The sequence below is a fragment of the Crocodylus siamensis genome, chromosome 15, assembly GCF_052110815.1.
Source record: "Crocodylus siamensis isolate JL-2025a chromosome 15, ASM5211081v1, whole genome shotgun sequence".
Classification (NCBI taxonomy): Eukaryota; Metazoa; Chordata; order Crocodylia; family Crocodylidae; genus Crocodylus; species Crocodylus siamensis.
This window is the reverse complement of record NC_143409.1, coordinates 18,770,717-18,786,347: the sequence shown is the minus strand read 5'-3', so window position 1 is coordinate 18,786,347 and position 15,631 is coordinate 18,770,717. Positions and strand designations below refer to the sequence as shown.

General features: G+C 39.2%; 1 protein-coding gene across 3 annotated transcripts in view; it reads right to left on the bottom strand.

Moving 5' to 3' along the window:
* Positions 1 to 15,631, bottom strand: part of USP8 (ubiquitin specific peptidase 8) — a 37,692-nt gene that overhangs the window by 12,764 nt on the left and 9,297 nt on the right. For 2 of the 3 annotated variants that reach the window (XM_090029054.1, XM_090029056.1), the window contains exons 2-10: positions 12,801 to 12,971; positions 11,935 to 12,079; positions 11,233 to 11,318; positions 8,361 to 8,505; positions 7,356 to 7,416; positions 5,975 to 6,134; positions 5,554 to 5,716; positions 1,595 to 1,739; positions 1,243 to 1,469 (exon numbers count right to left, since the gene is read on the bottom strand). In XM_090029054.1, the coding sequence (XP_089885180.1) occupies positions 1,243 to 1,469; positions 1,595 to 1,739; positions 5,554 to 5,716; positions 5,975 to 6,134; positions 7,356 to 7,416; positions 8,361 to 8,505; positions 11,233 to 11,318; positions 11,935 to 12,079; positions 12,801 to 12,904 (1,236 nt within the window). In that variant the 5' untranslated portion in view covers positions 12,905 to 12,971. The remainder of the gene's footprint in view (positions 1 to 1,242; positions 1,470 to 1,594; positions 1,740 to 5,553; positions 5,717 to 5,974; positions 6,135 to 7,355; positions 7,417 to 8,360; positions 8,506 to 11,232; positions 11,319 to 11,934; positions 12,080 to 12,800; positions 12,972 to 15,631) is intronic. The other variant, XM_090029055.1, reaches the window with a different exon arrangement.

Here is a 15,631-nt window from a genome sequence, read left to right as displayed (position 1 = left end):
CATTTTATCCATCTTACATGTTATAAGAACTTCTGATTATAGAACTGATTAATGCAAGACATTTAAAGTCCTGCACAGACTTCAGCTGATTTTCATCAATATTCTTTTGATTTTCATCAATATTCTGAGGTATGTAGCAATAGTTTTTTTAAGAGGAAAATCCTTGAACTGAATCTTCACTTTTAATATGGCTATTATTATAAATGTAAGACAAGTAAATTTTCAGGTGAAAACCAACAAAACATCTAAATAATAATAAAAAGCTATTGTGTCAGGAAAGAGCTGCAAAAAGAGCAGTGCTGTAAGATGCATCCTAGTCTCCTCCATCTTATTTTCAAAACAGTTTCACAAACGTATTGACTTGCACAATTCAGATATCCGAAGTCAGAAGGCAGTGATGGAGGACAGGACTAGAGCCAAGAACCTGAGACTCAAATGGCCTCAGGCAGTCAGAAACAAGTTTGCTTTAACTTCCCAATTAGTAACATTAGGCTATTCACTTCTCTTATAGCTGACATGAGAATTAACTGTGCAGAGCAGCTGGAAGGTAAATGTTGTTAAGTGTTTACTTTCAGAATTCAGCTTTTTCGCACGTCATAGATGAAGCTGAATCTTTCAGGCTGTAGAAAGCCCAGCACTTACCTGGACCTGGTTTTTCCCTTTTTCTTGATCATTTGAGAGAGCATGTGACTGAAAGGCAAATTCGCTTTGGGCTGGGGGGGGAGGGGTATTTAAGAGCTTCCTGTAGCTCAGACCTGGGAGAGTAGGATGTGCCTGGGAGTCCTGTGACAATTGTCTGAGGCTATGAAAAGATGTATAGCTGATGTCCCTACCAGAAGGGAAAAATGTGAAGAACCAGGAAACAATGGCCTGTGGAGGAGGGAAGAGGAAAGAAGGTCTGTGGGTTTCATTTATTTATTGCTGCATAGGAGGGCTTTTGGATAAAAGGGACAGAGAGACCACTAATGCACCTTTAATCACCCCAGGGAAGACAGGCTCCAGAAGCACAGTAGAAAACTGGGTTAAGAGGTAGGCCATACCACAACAGAAACCAAAAGATCCTTCCTAATTTGTCACATGTGGTTGATTAGGAAAGGTGGAAATCTATAACCTATTAAGCCTACAATGCTGAGGCAAGTGCTGCTGTTACTTCCTTGCAAGTTTAGATCATTCCAGTTTGCAGGTTTGTCACAAATAATTAATTAATAAACACAAGCTTAAACAGAAAAAAGTACAGCTTACCTCGGGGATACTCCTTGTAGCTGATACTGGGTGGACCACAGGTGAACTGTCAGATCTAGGGGTACCTGCACCTGGGATGCTGGGGGTGTTAAGTGATCCTGTTGTCTTATCCAGATTGTTTCTTATTTCATCTGTCTCAGTCACTTCTACTGGGGAGGGCTTTACATAGGCAACAGGTAGAGGTGGAGGAGGAGCTGGCTCTTCCAGAGATGGATAAGTAAAATCCACTGAAAACCATAAAATTAGAGTTGTTTCTAAAGCAAACAACATATTCTGAATCCTAAACAACAACAACAACAGTGTGCCTCCAGGTATGTAGTCTTGGACCACTTTAGTCTTCCTTCTTACTTACAAGACACAGTCACTGTTTCATCCTTGCCATGCTGGGGTCGGGTTACTTTAGCGTTTGTTGTGTACTGGGGATAGCAGAGGAGCCAGCTCTCGTAGCCTCCTTCCAGGACCAAAGGCTCATTCCGCAAGATAGTTTTACTTTCCCACTGGAAAAATGTTGAAACATGACAATGTGAACATTGCAAAGGCACCTTTTAAATATCAGCTCAATTTATATTAAAACGTCCATTGCTGCCTGTTACACTTTAAGGGACAGCTCTTTTTCAGAATGGTAATGAGTTAATTATTTAATTATTCAGGGTATAAAAACACTTCAGGGCAGGGATTTTCTTATGCATCTGTACAGCACAAGCACAACACTGTCTCCTTCTCAACCACAGTCTTTGGGCACTATCATAATATTCATATTTACTATCACTAGCAGCCCCTCCCCATTCAGAAGCCATACATTTTATCTAGTAAGAATGTACTTAGCAGTGTCTCAGTTATTTTGTGAACACCTGCTTTAGTTTAAACTGTTAATCATCTGCCAGCAACTAACAAAAGCTGGGAATTTCAGATTTGACACTACCACACATCCTTCATTCTCTATTATGACCAGGAGCTTGCGGGAATCACAGGTCATCTAATGCAGCAGTACACTCAGAAGGCAGGGTCTGCCCGCACTGATTCCAAATTCTAGCCGTGTAGGTTTAGGTGCTAGAAATCTGTTGTGCAAGCCTCTTTATAAGAACCGTATATTTAAAGGAGGAACAAATTGTAGAATGAAAATATTATTGGTTTTCTCTCTCTCTCTACTGAATTTAATACAAGTAGTAGTTTACTTAAAGCTTTTGCCAAAACGGTACTGATCATTATTCTACTGAATGATCTTTATATTGACTACTTCTGATTCAGGAGCTAGTTGTATAGTTTTTCAGGAAGGCTCAACGTAAGATTTTAACTGAATTTTTGGCGAGAGGGGGAAAGTGTTGAGACTATGGGAGGAATTGGCAGCTGCAGGAAAAATAACAATAACCAACGTTTTTGGCAAAGTATAACTAAAGGGTTAACTTTTTAGCATAATTCCTCATGTTCCTAAAGTTGTATAGATCTTGTTGTGGTGTGTTTTAACTTTTCTTTTTTTTTTTTTTTAAACAAATTACTTGCAGATAGTGAAGGAAGTGGTAGCTTCTTGCTAAAGTAAATGTTATCTATGAAGCTACAAACAGACCATTATCTCGCTTCTGAATCAGGAGTAAGATAATGTATGTCCTTGCTGAGAAATGGAAAATACCCCTGACCTTGATTTTCTTCCCCCCAGAAATCAAAGAATTCATTAACCGGTGGTGCCCAAACTGACCAAAAACTTTACAAGGTATTCATCCAAACCATTGGAATAAAAATATAATAGTCCCAGATTTTAAAATAGTGATAAGAGATCCTGTGTCTTATTGCCCCATTAATCTTATGTGTATTCCTGTCAAATCCTTGAAAAACATTTACTTTTATGTCTTCTGCCATAGATCTCTGAAAATAATATTTTGGAAGAAGAACAGGCTGGTTTTAGAGAAGGGTACCACTGCCTGGGCCATTGCTTGGTGTTGCACTATCTAGCATCTAAATATGTTAAAAGAAAAACATTTGTATATACCCTTCAAAGGAGCTTTTGACTCTATAGACCAGGGGTGCACAACCTCAGGCCAGATTTGGCCAGCGCCGCTGCCATCCAGCCCCTACGGCTCCCTATGGGTCCAAACATTTGGCAGCAAGGGAGCAGTTGCAGCAATTGCTGCTCTTCTGTTACCTGTGGGAAGCCCTGTGGGCCAGATAACAAGGCCTGATGTGCTGGGCTGAGTGGAGGCAGCACAGGCCCTAGACCATGTGCACAGGGGTGGAAGAGGCAATTCAGGTCTGATCCAACCCATGGAACAGCCCATGCCATTCATCTGGCTTGCCAGTTAAAAAAAAACAACACAAAAAAACAAAAAAACCCCCAAAAACAAACCAGAGCATCACTGTCATTGATTAAAATTATGGAAGAAACTTGCAATAACATCTATGGATAAAACTCCCTTACAATTAACTGTCACTTACTCAAACAGTGTCTATGGTGCTTTATGGAATTGATGGTGCCCTATCCAATAGCTTCCCAATTAAAACAAGCATCTGACAAGGATGCTTGCTTGCTCCACTACTTTTTAAATTCATTCTTGAATGATCTAAAATAGGTGCTACCAGGGAATCAATTCCACACACCTGTGGTTTTGAATGACCTAGTCCCCTGCTTGCTTTATGTAGATGATGCATTAATATTGTGACAATCCCAAAAAGACCTCCAAAGGTTACTAGGTATCTTTCAGCAGAATTGTACCTCAAATAGCTTGGAAGTCAACACCGCTAAAAGCAAGGTATTGGTTTTTGGAAGAAGATGGAGGAAACCAGATTTTTCTTTTACAAGAAAAGAAACTCGAGGTGGTGTCTACTTTTAAATACCTTGGAATCGTTTAGCAAAAATTTGAGCTAGAATAAGTGCAGTGAAAATGAAATACTACAGCAAAAAAAGCCTTGGGCAGGGTTTTTTCTGCCCATCTGATAAGTGCTTCTGGAAACACTAAAGGGCTATAGTCTGTACAGTCCATTTTATTGCATAAAGCAGAGATTTTAACTTTTTTACGGCAGCTTTTATCTCTGCTTAATTCTACAATGGGGAGGGCTCATGTGCTTTGAAACCAGACTGAGAAAATGTGAGCACCTTAGCTCAATTAAGAATTATAAACTAGTGGGTGAAAATTTAATTCTACACCTACCTCATACCTTAAGAAGTCCATTCTTGAAGCCTCTCCTTTGCCAAAGAAACCCTTGTTTGAAAGGTTAAATAACATCTATATTCTCCTCCAGACAAATGGCCTGGGAAATGTACTAAGAGTCACTGACCTAGTATTTCCCTTATATTTTAAATAAGGCATAAACTTAAAAATTAAAGATGCCAGCATGCATACAAACCATTTAACATTTTTTTTAAAACTACTGGTGCATCTGAAGCTCATACTCCTCTGCAATCCTCTAAGGATAATAGATATAAAACAGAGAAAGCAGCTAGTTTAAGAAAGCTGATGGGAGTTGCTAGGTCTCAATTCTTTTGGTTTGGGAAGTGCTGGCCCCAGTGGTGGACCAGCGTGGGGGGGGCGTGGCCCTAGGGTGCTGGCCAGGCCCTTCAGAGTTATGGTGAGGACGGCGGCCGTATCTGGTGTTTCGCCTGCCTGCCCGCCCCGCAGGTTGGGTGTTTACTTACCTGTGCCGGGCGCAAATTCTAGCTGCCACCCCTCCCCCCCCGCCATCAGGTGCCAGGACTTCCATTTCCTTCCTGGCCAAAACAGGTAACCAAACAGGGCCAGGGTGGAAGCAGAAGAGGTCTCAGTGCAAAGGATGCGGGGGTGCAGCCCCTGGGTGCTGGAGACCCACAGTACATCACTGCCTGGCCCACAGGCCTCCAGAAGAGGCTTCCTTCTCTCTCTAGCAGCCATCAATAGTCTCATTAGGCAGCAGATACTTAGGCATTTCTCAGGAATTAGGACAAGAGGGGAGGAAAGTCTGACTATGTCCCTGCCATGCTGATACTTGACAGGCACATCACCATATGAATTTCAGGTTACCAAGATGATATCTTTGCAACATCATCATGTTCACCCCCACCCCCCCAAAAAAAGAAAAAAGCAAAAAAGCTTGTTCCCTCAGTGCATTCTGCTGTTCTCTGACAAAAGTAGAAGCAAGAGAAAAAAAATGTAACTTCAACCAACCCTTGTTAGGTTTCAACATTGTGGAACCTAGGTAAAAACTGCAGGAAAGGAAGCCAGGCATTTACCTAGAATGTTGTGTCTCATTCCTGCCCTTTATTATCCTGGTTAATAAGAAGCTACTTTTAAGTAGATCTTTTTTTCCCTCCAAGTTAATTGAGTATAAAATGTTAAATCTGCCAACCTTAAAAAGTGCATCTTTTAAGCTCTGCAGCGTGGTTCCTAGTTGCAAGTCTCTTGCAGTACTGAACCAGTCGAGTAGAACAATATAATCTACATGTCCCCTCTTCATCCACGGTTCTTTAGAATTCTCTGGGAGTCGAGCTTCAATCCAGTGTGCTGTGACTCTAAAATGTAAATAATGCATTTCATCCGAAAATATACAAAAACATTTTTGGCAGGACTTGTAATATGGATATAAACACACAGGTAAACTGAAATAAGGTCTACCCTTACGGCAGGGCACCCAGGATCTACCTAAATGTTCATTTATTTATGCCATGTACTCCAACAGCACTTACTGCATTTTGCAGAATGTAGTAATTAAGCCAGTAAAATATTTAGTTTCCTTCAAAAGATTGTATCATGAAAATAATATTCCATACCCAGGACTGATAGCCTCTTCTGGAACACTGATGGAACTTGGAATACAGGATTCCTGATGATCTTTCAAGCTTCGTGCATCCATAATGATCAATTCAATGTTTTTGTCCATCATCATTCTATAGAGTTTCTCAGCTGTGACTGCTTCCATAGATACAGAAGCTGTTATATGCAAAGACATAAAAACAGAAAAAGATTGTGATTGCATCTCACCGGAGATGTTCAGAGTCTAGTTTGCAAACAAACAAGACCAAAAACTTAATTTCCTAGGGAAAGTTAATTTAAATATTCAAGTTCTTTTCCTGTGTGGAAGTCTTCTAACAGAATGCTGCAGGTAGGACTTCACAAGAAGAAAATATCTGAGACACTGTTCCCACTGAAATAGGAATTAGTGGCTCATTTCTAAAAGTCCTTTTTTTTTTTTCCAAATAATCAGTGTTTTGCATTACCTAAATGAGTGCAAACAGGTATCGTTACATTGTGGGCCATGAGTGTGCTCTTACGAGAGAAGAATGTCATATAACTACATTAGAAAAGCAAAAAACTCAGGGAAAAGGTGAAAGAGCTCCTTACTTTAAATAAAAGTAATAGAAACATTTCAAACCTGCCTAGAATCTTTCACATTACTAGCAACTGGCTTGTTTTTTTTCTTCCTTGTTGACCATGACAAGGTTAGTTCAGTTTGTCTCTCATAAGTATATCAATGTGATCAAATCTACAATTCAACAGCTTCCTCAAAAGACCTTAACCAAACCATGTTCTAACATACTACAGGGCATTTATAAAGTCCTTGTGCAACTTTAAACTTTAACTTTGGATATATACACGGCAGAAGCAAACTGTAAACAGTGACTGAAAGCATAAATAAGTATTTAGCATAGTATAAGCTATACATGGGGTAAGGATCACAAATGCTATCCATGAAATCACTCGGCACCAGCTGGAAAATATTTTCTATGAGTTGGAAAATCAGATTGAAAGATGGTGGTTATAGACATTTGAGCTGTATTGTGTTAAAACTTAATTAATCATGCTTTCAATCACCATTTACAGTTTGCTTCTATCATGTGCACATCCAAAGTTATTAAAGTCGTACAAGGACTTTATAAACACCCTGTATTTGGGGATAACTTTCATAAATTCAGAGAAAGTTACAAAGTAATACCTAAAAGCTCAGTATTTGTAAACATGACTTTTTATATTAAAGCAAATGAAAGAGATTTAGCCAATACACTAAAATACTTGTAATAACTAGATTAAGATGATGCAGTAATTCTTTTTTCTTTAATGACAGAAAGATGAATAAGGGAAGCTACCAAACTGAATTATATGATTTATTTTTTTAATTCACATCTCTTAGCACTTAATGAAACATTGACTTACCACTTGAGTTGTCAGGTTGATCTCTTCTTTCCACCAAACCCTTTTTCTCACTGTTGATCTGCTTAGAGAAAGTGTCAGAAGTTGCTGTGTTAATATTCTAATGTATAATAACAAGTTCAGCAAATGACCATGGCCAAGAATTGGTCAGACTGCTATCCATGGGAAGAGGCCAAGCAAGAGGGAATCTCCTAGGTTATGCTGGGAGATGTTCCAGGAATCCCACTAGAAGAATGGGAAGATAGCTTCCCAGCACAAAGGGGAAACTAGGAAAGACGATACAACCTAAAATCACATTGCCTGTTAGTCAATCATGTTGTGTGCATGACTGACAGGCAGGATCCCTGCTAAGCTATTTCTGCTTTCTTGGATTAACTAGATTTTGTTCAGAGACAGTTAGAGCTCTCCCTCCCAAAGATGAGACCTGCAATCCAGGGTCACTTCCATACACAAATGCAAGGAAACAATCCTACACAACATAGAGCTACTCCTCGCTTAACGTTGTAGTTACGTTCTTGAAAAACGTGACGTTAAGCAAACCCAGTTACGTCACAGTAGTTGTCTGCTAGCAGGCGGTAGTGGCCAAACGTTATTACTGAACACTGCGTGACTTTAAACAAGTATGTTCTCTACTAGATCAGCAACATAATAACGAAACAACATTAACCAGGATGACGTTAAGTGAGGAGTACCTGTAGCTCTAAGATTACAAAAAGCAATGAAGTAAAGGAATTCAACATGATGGTTTAAAATACAGAATGACTGAAAACTCAGAAACTTTTTAAATGTGCTATAAAAATAAAAAGAGTTTGACAAAAGGGCAGAAAATAAATTAACAGCCTTCCTGAACTGGAAATAGTTAACTCTCACCAAGTTAAAATATTTATCCTTTAGTGAAATATCATGATTTAACCCACTCTCCTCAGTAAGACAGCCTTGTAATAAATTGCTTGTTTAAAATCGGGCAACAGATTTCCTATCTTATCTGTAAATATTTTCCTCCATTACCTTCTGGCTTTTTCCTTTGGAATCCACTGCAGTTTCTGAAGAGTTTTTGGCTGAAGCCCTTCCATCATCCTTTGCCTCCTGTCTTTTTTGCTGCTCTTGTTGCTCTTTTTCTTCAAGCTTTTTCCGAACTTCAGCTTCTTCATATCTAGGAGGAAAATAACCAGTTTTTAAAAGACACTTTTAACATGAGCTACAATCAATCACTCAATAGATTTGTGCAATGATTTCCTTGTAAACTTTTTAAAAATGTTGAGGTCTCATCACACGTATTTTAGCCTTCCACATTTATTCCGTTTCCCCATCAAACTGCTCAATGTTATTCCTCTGTGTCAGGGATGGGGAAAGACAAATGTCTTCTTCCCTCAGTTGTCCCACTTTGCAAATAATCCCTATTTTCTTCTCTTAGGGACCAACTTATAGCCACTGCTCTTCAAAACTCAAGCTAGTTTCCTCCCCAGCCTCAGTTGTTTGTATTTCTGCTTTCACGTAACTGACAAAGTTAAGTTTCCTCCCCCTCTGCCCTGCTTCCTGCATTTGGGCAAAGTTCAACTACATTTAAGCAGGATACTCTCTTAGGTTTAAGATTTAAAAACGAATGTTGACACTTAAGCAAATTAGCAAGTCCCCCTTAATGTTTTTGCAAAGAGAACCTAGTAAGTAGCACTTGCACTTCTTGCTCATTGTTCTAATTGTTCTTGGCCAGGGAACTCTCCTCAGTTTGCATCTGGTATGCTTTTAAGAGTAACTATCACAATCAACTGCAAGTAGGAGCTGAAATAAAAAAAACTAACCTTCAAAACTGTTACAAACCCAACAGCTCCAGATGAAGAATTCATGTTGCTACCATGAAATCAGCACATGCTCCTTGCCCCCTAAGTCTTACGGATTCTCGTTTTGGTTTTTTTTTGTTTTCCTTTTTTAGCCCAACCTATTTAACTGAATCTTTTACTTCCTCTCATTACAAAGATAGCACAAATATTGTAAATCCATGTCTATAACTCTGTTGCAATGAGACAACAGTGCCGAGTCTTGCATCTTAGTTATAAGATGTTAGCTCTTCAGGACTAACTGAATAGCAACCACTTGGTCACATGTCAAACTAAGGACATCCAATTACTGCACTACATTTTGGACACCAAATGTGTCTGTCCTTTTGATGTCTCTCTCAGTGGTGCGCACATTCCACGCAGATAAAGACGCAAGCTTGAAATCTGATGTTTCTCTACAACTTCTCTAGTCAGCGATACAGCTGTAATTCAGACAAAGCATTCATGTTCAGCAGAGCAAAAACATGTTAGAGTCCCACCACAAGATAAAGTCCCACCACTGAAGCATGTGTTTACTGCATCTTGAAAGTAAACACTTATCCCTCACTATTTTTTTTTAAAGATATGAAGGATTCTTTAAGTAAATTAAATCAGACTTCTGCCTGTACCAGGTGCACATCAGACAATCTGTTTTATTTTCTTATTCCCATGCAAATAGTGGTTTCCTACCTGTCTGAGCGTGTTTAAAATTTGATGACTTTTTTTTCTGGTATACTGTCCAGGATGGAAGCTAGTTGGGTAAACCAACTAGCAGATTTATTACTGAGCGGCTTCTGTGATTTCCACCTCCCCCACCCCCCGCCCGACACAGGAACCACTTCTTTTCATTTGTAAGACTCCTTAGATGCGTCAATATGCCCAAATACATATTTACACTGTACTCTTAAAATGATTAGTCATCATATCCCTCCTCAAACTTTGGAAGAAATCCCAAAATTACTAAACAAGAAACTTTCACAAATGGTGTCTTGGTCTTAACTCAGTAATACATACTGGGATCACTGTGCAGGATTTAGCTGTGCATCTGTGGCACTTCTGAAATGTAAAACTCCACAGAGGCTTTTTAAAATGTTATTTTAAATCCTTTGAACACACAAGCTCTGGTGATGCACAGTCTCCAGATTTGTTCAAAATAAATGCTGCACAACATTTTCAGAAATGCTCTATTCGTATGCACAGGTACCATGCAAATTTGTTTGCTGAATTGTATACAAATTGACCATGCAAAAAGCTTATGGATCACTTCCAAGCTCTTAGCATAGATGCATTTAGTCTGACTAAACTGCTTTTGCTAATGTTGAGGAGCCCACAAGTTAAACTGCCAGCAAAAACACAATTTTAGCCAGCATAAAGTATGCTCACAGTAGGAGGTCTTTGTTTATACAGATAAAGGCAAAGTGCTTTTAGTGTGTATACGGTCTTAATACAGACATGTGCTTAAGAAATGCTTTTAATGGACAAGCAGTAGTGATTTCAGAGAGGTTTTCCTTGGGACCTTTTATTTAGTGTATGCATTAAAATAGTTTTATAGATGGCAGTAAATTCTGATTACTAAAATTACAGGAACTTTAAAACAGAGAGGTGTGAGTGAGCGGGGCCAACGACGGCAGATGAAATTTAGTTTTGTACACTCTGGATTGCCTGATATCAACAACTACAAACAGGATGCCTAATTTAATATTTAAGAGACAAAGGCTGCACATGCATGTACAAATGATCTGGGAGACTTATCCTGGGCTTGTTTTCCTGGTACAAAAACTTACCCAGAGACCCCTGAACACATTTGAATACTGAGCCCCTGAGGAGCAGAGCACCCTGGGAAACTGAAGGCTGTACTGCAGCTTCTCAAATAGGGGAAGGGTACAGACATTCATTCTCCAAGAAGAAACTCTCCTGGGAGCAATTAAAAAAAAAATCCTCAACAACTGTAACTCTCCCAGTTAAAACTGAAGGTCTGCATGTGGTCAAAGCCACAACAGTGTATGGTCAGTATACTTGAAGTCTGTGCAGGATTTTACATATTTTTTAACACAGGTTTCACGTACCTGAGTTTCAGACTGTCCGAGAGTTTTTCAGCTTCTTCAACAGCTTTTTTTATGTTTGTAAGTCCAAGTATTGAATGAAAATAATCCTGAAATTACAACCCCAAGTACAGTTAGTGCAGTCTAGTGTATAGTGTACAGAATAGCACATTTCTAGACACTGAAAACATGAAGACGTTTCCTCAATAAAGAAGAAATTAAAAGGTCTTAAATGTAAAGGAATTTTGTTAATGCCAGTTGCTCTAAATAAAATTAGATGTGCTCCTCTTAACTTAAACTATCACAAATATTTATACATACAAGTGTATTGATATCTTTTACTTCATAAGACAACTCTGGCTGCAAGGACAAACCAGATATATTTATTCACTTTCAAAGTAGTCCTTAAAAAATAAAATAAAAGAAACAGTTTTGCACCTTATCAGGAAAGACTACAGCAGGACAACCCCCATAATGCATACATGCTCACTGTGCATATATCCAGTTGCTCATCTGTGTTAGTAAAGAGATTCCCAATAAAGAGTATTTACAACTGACTGCCTCAGTTGCCAGCACAAGCTACAATTTGCTTATTGCAATCTCTTATTCTCTTACCCATGTCAACGCAATTCTCAGCTGTACTTTAAATTGTCAGATAAACTGACCACTAATTCAGAATACTTTTGTTGTTTCCACCAATATAGACATCAGTTGCACACTATATACCTGTTGTTGCTTGAAATCAGGTCTTTTTTTAACAAGATTGTACACAGTAACATATTTCATGTATAGGACGTAGGCCTTCTCTTCATCTCTATCCAATCTGCATTCCTCTGCTGCCTTGAAGATCTTAAGGGCACTCTGCACATAACTTGAAATTGGAGGAGAAAAAAAATAAAACATACAACTCTTGACTTTCTTTCAAAAAGTACATCTGGTACCACAATAAAATACTGACTTGAATGCTCAAACCTTGTGCCCATATGGTTTAAATATTTGCCTTTGGGATCACAGTGCAAGTGTTTCACCTAATGTGAACTGTAAACCCTTTCCCCAAATGCCATTCCTTTTTGTTACCCCTTTTAATCACAGCATTAATGGTCAGTTTAAAACATCTCTAACAAGAATTCACTTAAAGGGAGTGTTCAAAGCTAGTTCTCTCCAAAGAACAGGCTGGTTTTGTTTATCACATCAAAACAACATGAAGTACTTATATACTCAATCTAAAAACTCTAAAGGCAGGCTTTTTCTGTTCTTGTGAAATGGCTGACTTAAAGTGACTTGGGAGGAAAGACTGCTTGTGCGGGGCAGGGGGGTGGATTTCATAGAAGTCTAAGACTCATTTTATGTTGGTACATTTGACAATCCACAAGTTCACTCTCTAGAACTGTGGGAGACCATGTTCCTAACTAAAATCAAGGAGAAAGTTTGGGTCCAAACAATTACCTGTACTGGATCTTGGCCAGAAGGGCAGTATTAAGACTTATCACCTTCTGTAATTAAGTGTATAAAATACAGTGCATCATGTGCTACTTAGCTGTAGCATTTGAATAATAAATCTAAAGTCAATGAACTCAAAAACATTCACATACTTTTTTGTACTGGTTTTCTCAGGTTTTATTTCCGTCTTCTTGTTAAGATCTTTCAGTGACGTACAAAGGTATAGCTCTTTAGGAACTGAAGCCACAGCAGGCATGTTAATATAGTTAGTTACGTCCCTTCAGGGATTGCAAAATTCTTTAAAAGTCTCTCTCAGTGTTTTCCTGAAAAACAGAGGTAGAACAGAAATATTAAATAATAACTAGTTAAATGATTTGTTATACAATGTATGATTTTAAGATCCAGTTTATTAACTGTGCAAATGTATAACATTAAGTATGTGTCTCAACTTTACATGAATGATGCATTAGTAAAAGAAACCTCTGGAAAACGTGTATCAAGCTAATTCAATGTACAACTTTAAAATGTAACTAAATTATTTGGCATATAAAACAGAACTGTTGTGCCTAAACTGCCAGTTATAATATGGCTAAAGCTTACAAAGATATTCTGTGATACTGGTGCATTTCAATTTTGTTTTTAATAGTATTACACAAACTATTAACAACCAACAACTTGTGTTTAACTGAGTTCTTTCTAATTTAAAAAACAACAAAAAGCAGGGACATATTTTGTCATTTTAATATGAAGCATGTGTAATAGAAGAATTGTTCATTAGTCTTGTAGAGCTTTGAACTTTTAATGCAGAGTTCTTGTCAGAGGTTGGCAAATATCATAGCATTTTAAGATTTAAATGTTAATCCCTTAATAGTCCTGTTTATTACATAAGTAATGCACGCTTTCAGACGGTTTAGAGGTGTATAACTTAATCCTTCAAAAAAATAATGGAGCTATAAAAAGAATTCTAAGGAAATTACCAGGGAGGTGAGCAATGTGTGTCATCTCTGAACAAATTGCTTACGTGTTTAAAAAGACAAATCAGACTTCAGACTGGCTCGAACTAAATGAATACACAGAATAAAACTGATCTAAATATATCTAAGTATATAATTAGAAAGACCACCTTTTTCTTCATTCACAAATCTTCAATGGATTATTGGCTTATGACCGTCTTAGGGCTGACCTCTACACGCAGACTTTATGGAAGCAAAGGTGCCGTGCAGTACAGAAATCTGAAACCATTTTGCTACAGTGCTAAGGGTTAATCACCAGCTTGGATATCAATATTTCTGCTTCTATGTAGGATCGTCATTCAGATGCTCTCATCATAGCCTGGTTTCTTAGAACTTCAGGCAGGAGACCACTAACTAGATCACAATCTGACCTTCTGTATATTTGATTGAAATTGACTTTTTTGATACTCTTACTTGGGGGTTGTCAACCAGGGGTATGCAGACTGGTCCAGGGTTAACCAGGGCAAGGACAGGTGGGGACAGAGCACCACAGCCTCCCAGGAGCAAGGCCAGGGCGAGGTGAGGGCAGCAGTGCCCCTCTGCGGAGTGGGGAAGCTTGCACATGGCAGCTGCTGCCACCATACCAGCCCAGTGAGCTTCCCCTACCCACCCCTTCTCTGGGAGGCAGTGGCACTCCATCCCTTCCCACCTATGTGCCATCCTTGCCTCACCGCTCAGTGTCTGGTTGCATGCCACCTCCCCCCGCATCTTCCCACGCACTACCCTCTCCCCCTGCGCTCGGTGTCCGGCTGCACACTACTCTGCTTGCTTGGCATCTGACCGCTGGGGGTACTTAGACTAAAAAAGGCTGAAAACCCCTGCTCTAACTAGAATTTTGAGCTCAGTATAGAGTGAATCATTTTAGCTGTGGGAGTTCAAACTTTTTTGTGCAAGAAGTAGAGACAAGGAGAGATCAAAGGCATATCTAGAACAGAAATTCTCAGCTTTTTAGACACAAGATACCCCTCAATGTCAGTTTTTACTTTTTCACTCGTTTTTGACTGCAGAAAAACAATAAAGCAAATCTGCTACAAAGAACTCAGGAAGACTACCACAACAGCTTGGAATGTTTCTAGCGCTACGAATGCCTAGCTGAAATCTCTGGCTTTATCTTGTGAATCATGTTTGTACATCCAACACCAGTAACACTGCATGATTCCTCACGGTACTCTTGAAAGGACGCCAAGGCATCAAGCAGTGGTACAACATCCAGGCTCAGAACTGCTGGTCTATGCCCTTGGTCAGGTTCACACCAATATCTTGCTGAGACACCTGGCATGCACTAGCTCTTGGACCAAAGCAGTATAACTGAGTTAATGCAGCTGTAATACTTCTGGTTCAGGAGCTGACATGCAGTATCTCAATACAGCGCAGTCTTGTGCCATAAGACATGCACCAAGGTACAATCCCTGTAACCTCAGGGAACTGGTTGGTTGAGAGATGCCTGGGTGATCTCCCCCATGCTTTAGAAAATAAGTGAAAAGCTGGCAGGTTCCCCCATAATCCAAGTACAGCAATCAATACAACCAACATACAAGCAAAACACTGCAGCCAGACAGATGATTCTCACCTGCCTCATAACACTAGTCCATCCCCGTCCAGTTCCCTCTTCATGACAGCCAATCTTTAATGATTCAGAAGGAGGATTCCCTCCTCCACGCAGGAAGGGAAAAGGAATTAACTCATTGTCAGCTGTGGCTAAACAGTGGACTTCAGTTGCCCACTTGCTCAAATAAGCACCTTTCACTTAAACACTGATGTTTGGGGAGATCACTTTAAAACCAGAAGGACTACAAAATAAATTTAGTTCAACTTACTATACATTTTAAGGCCTTAATTTTTCACCCAGGTTCCCATGTAATGAGCCCTATACTTTGTTTGGCTAAAGCATAATTTTTTAGAAAGGTATTCAGTCCTTGTGTAAAGCCAAGGAGATAGGGCATCCATCAAATGTTTAGTGCAACAGGCTG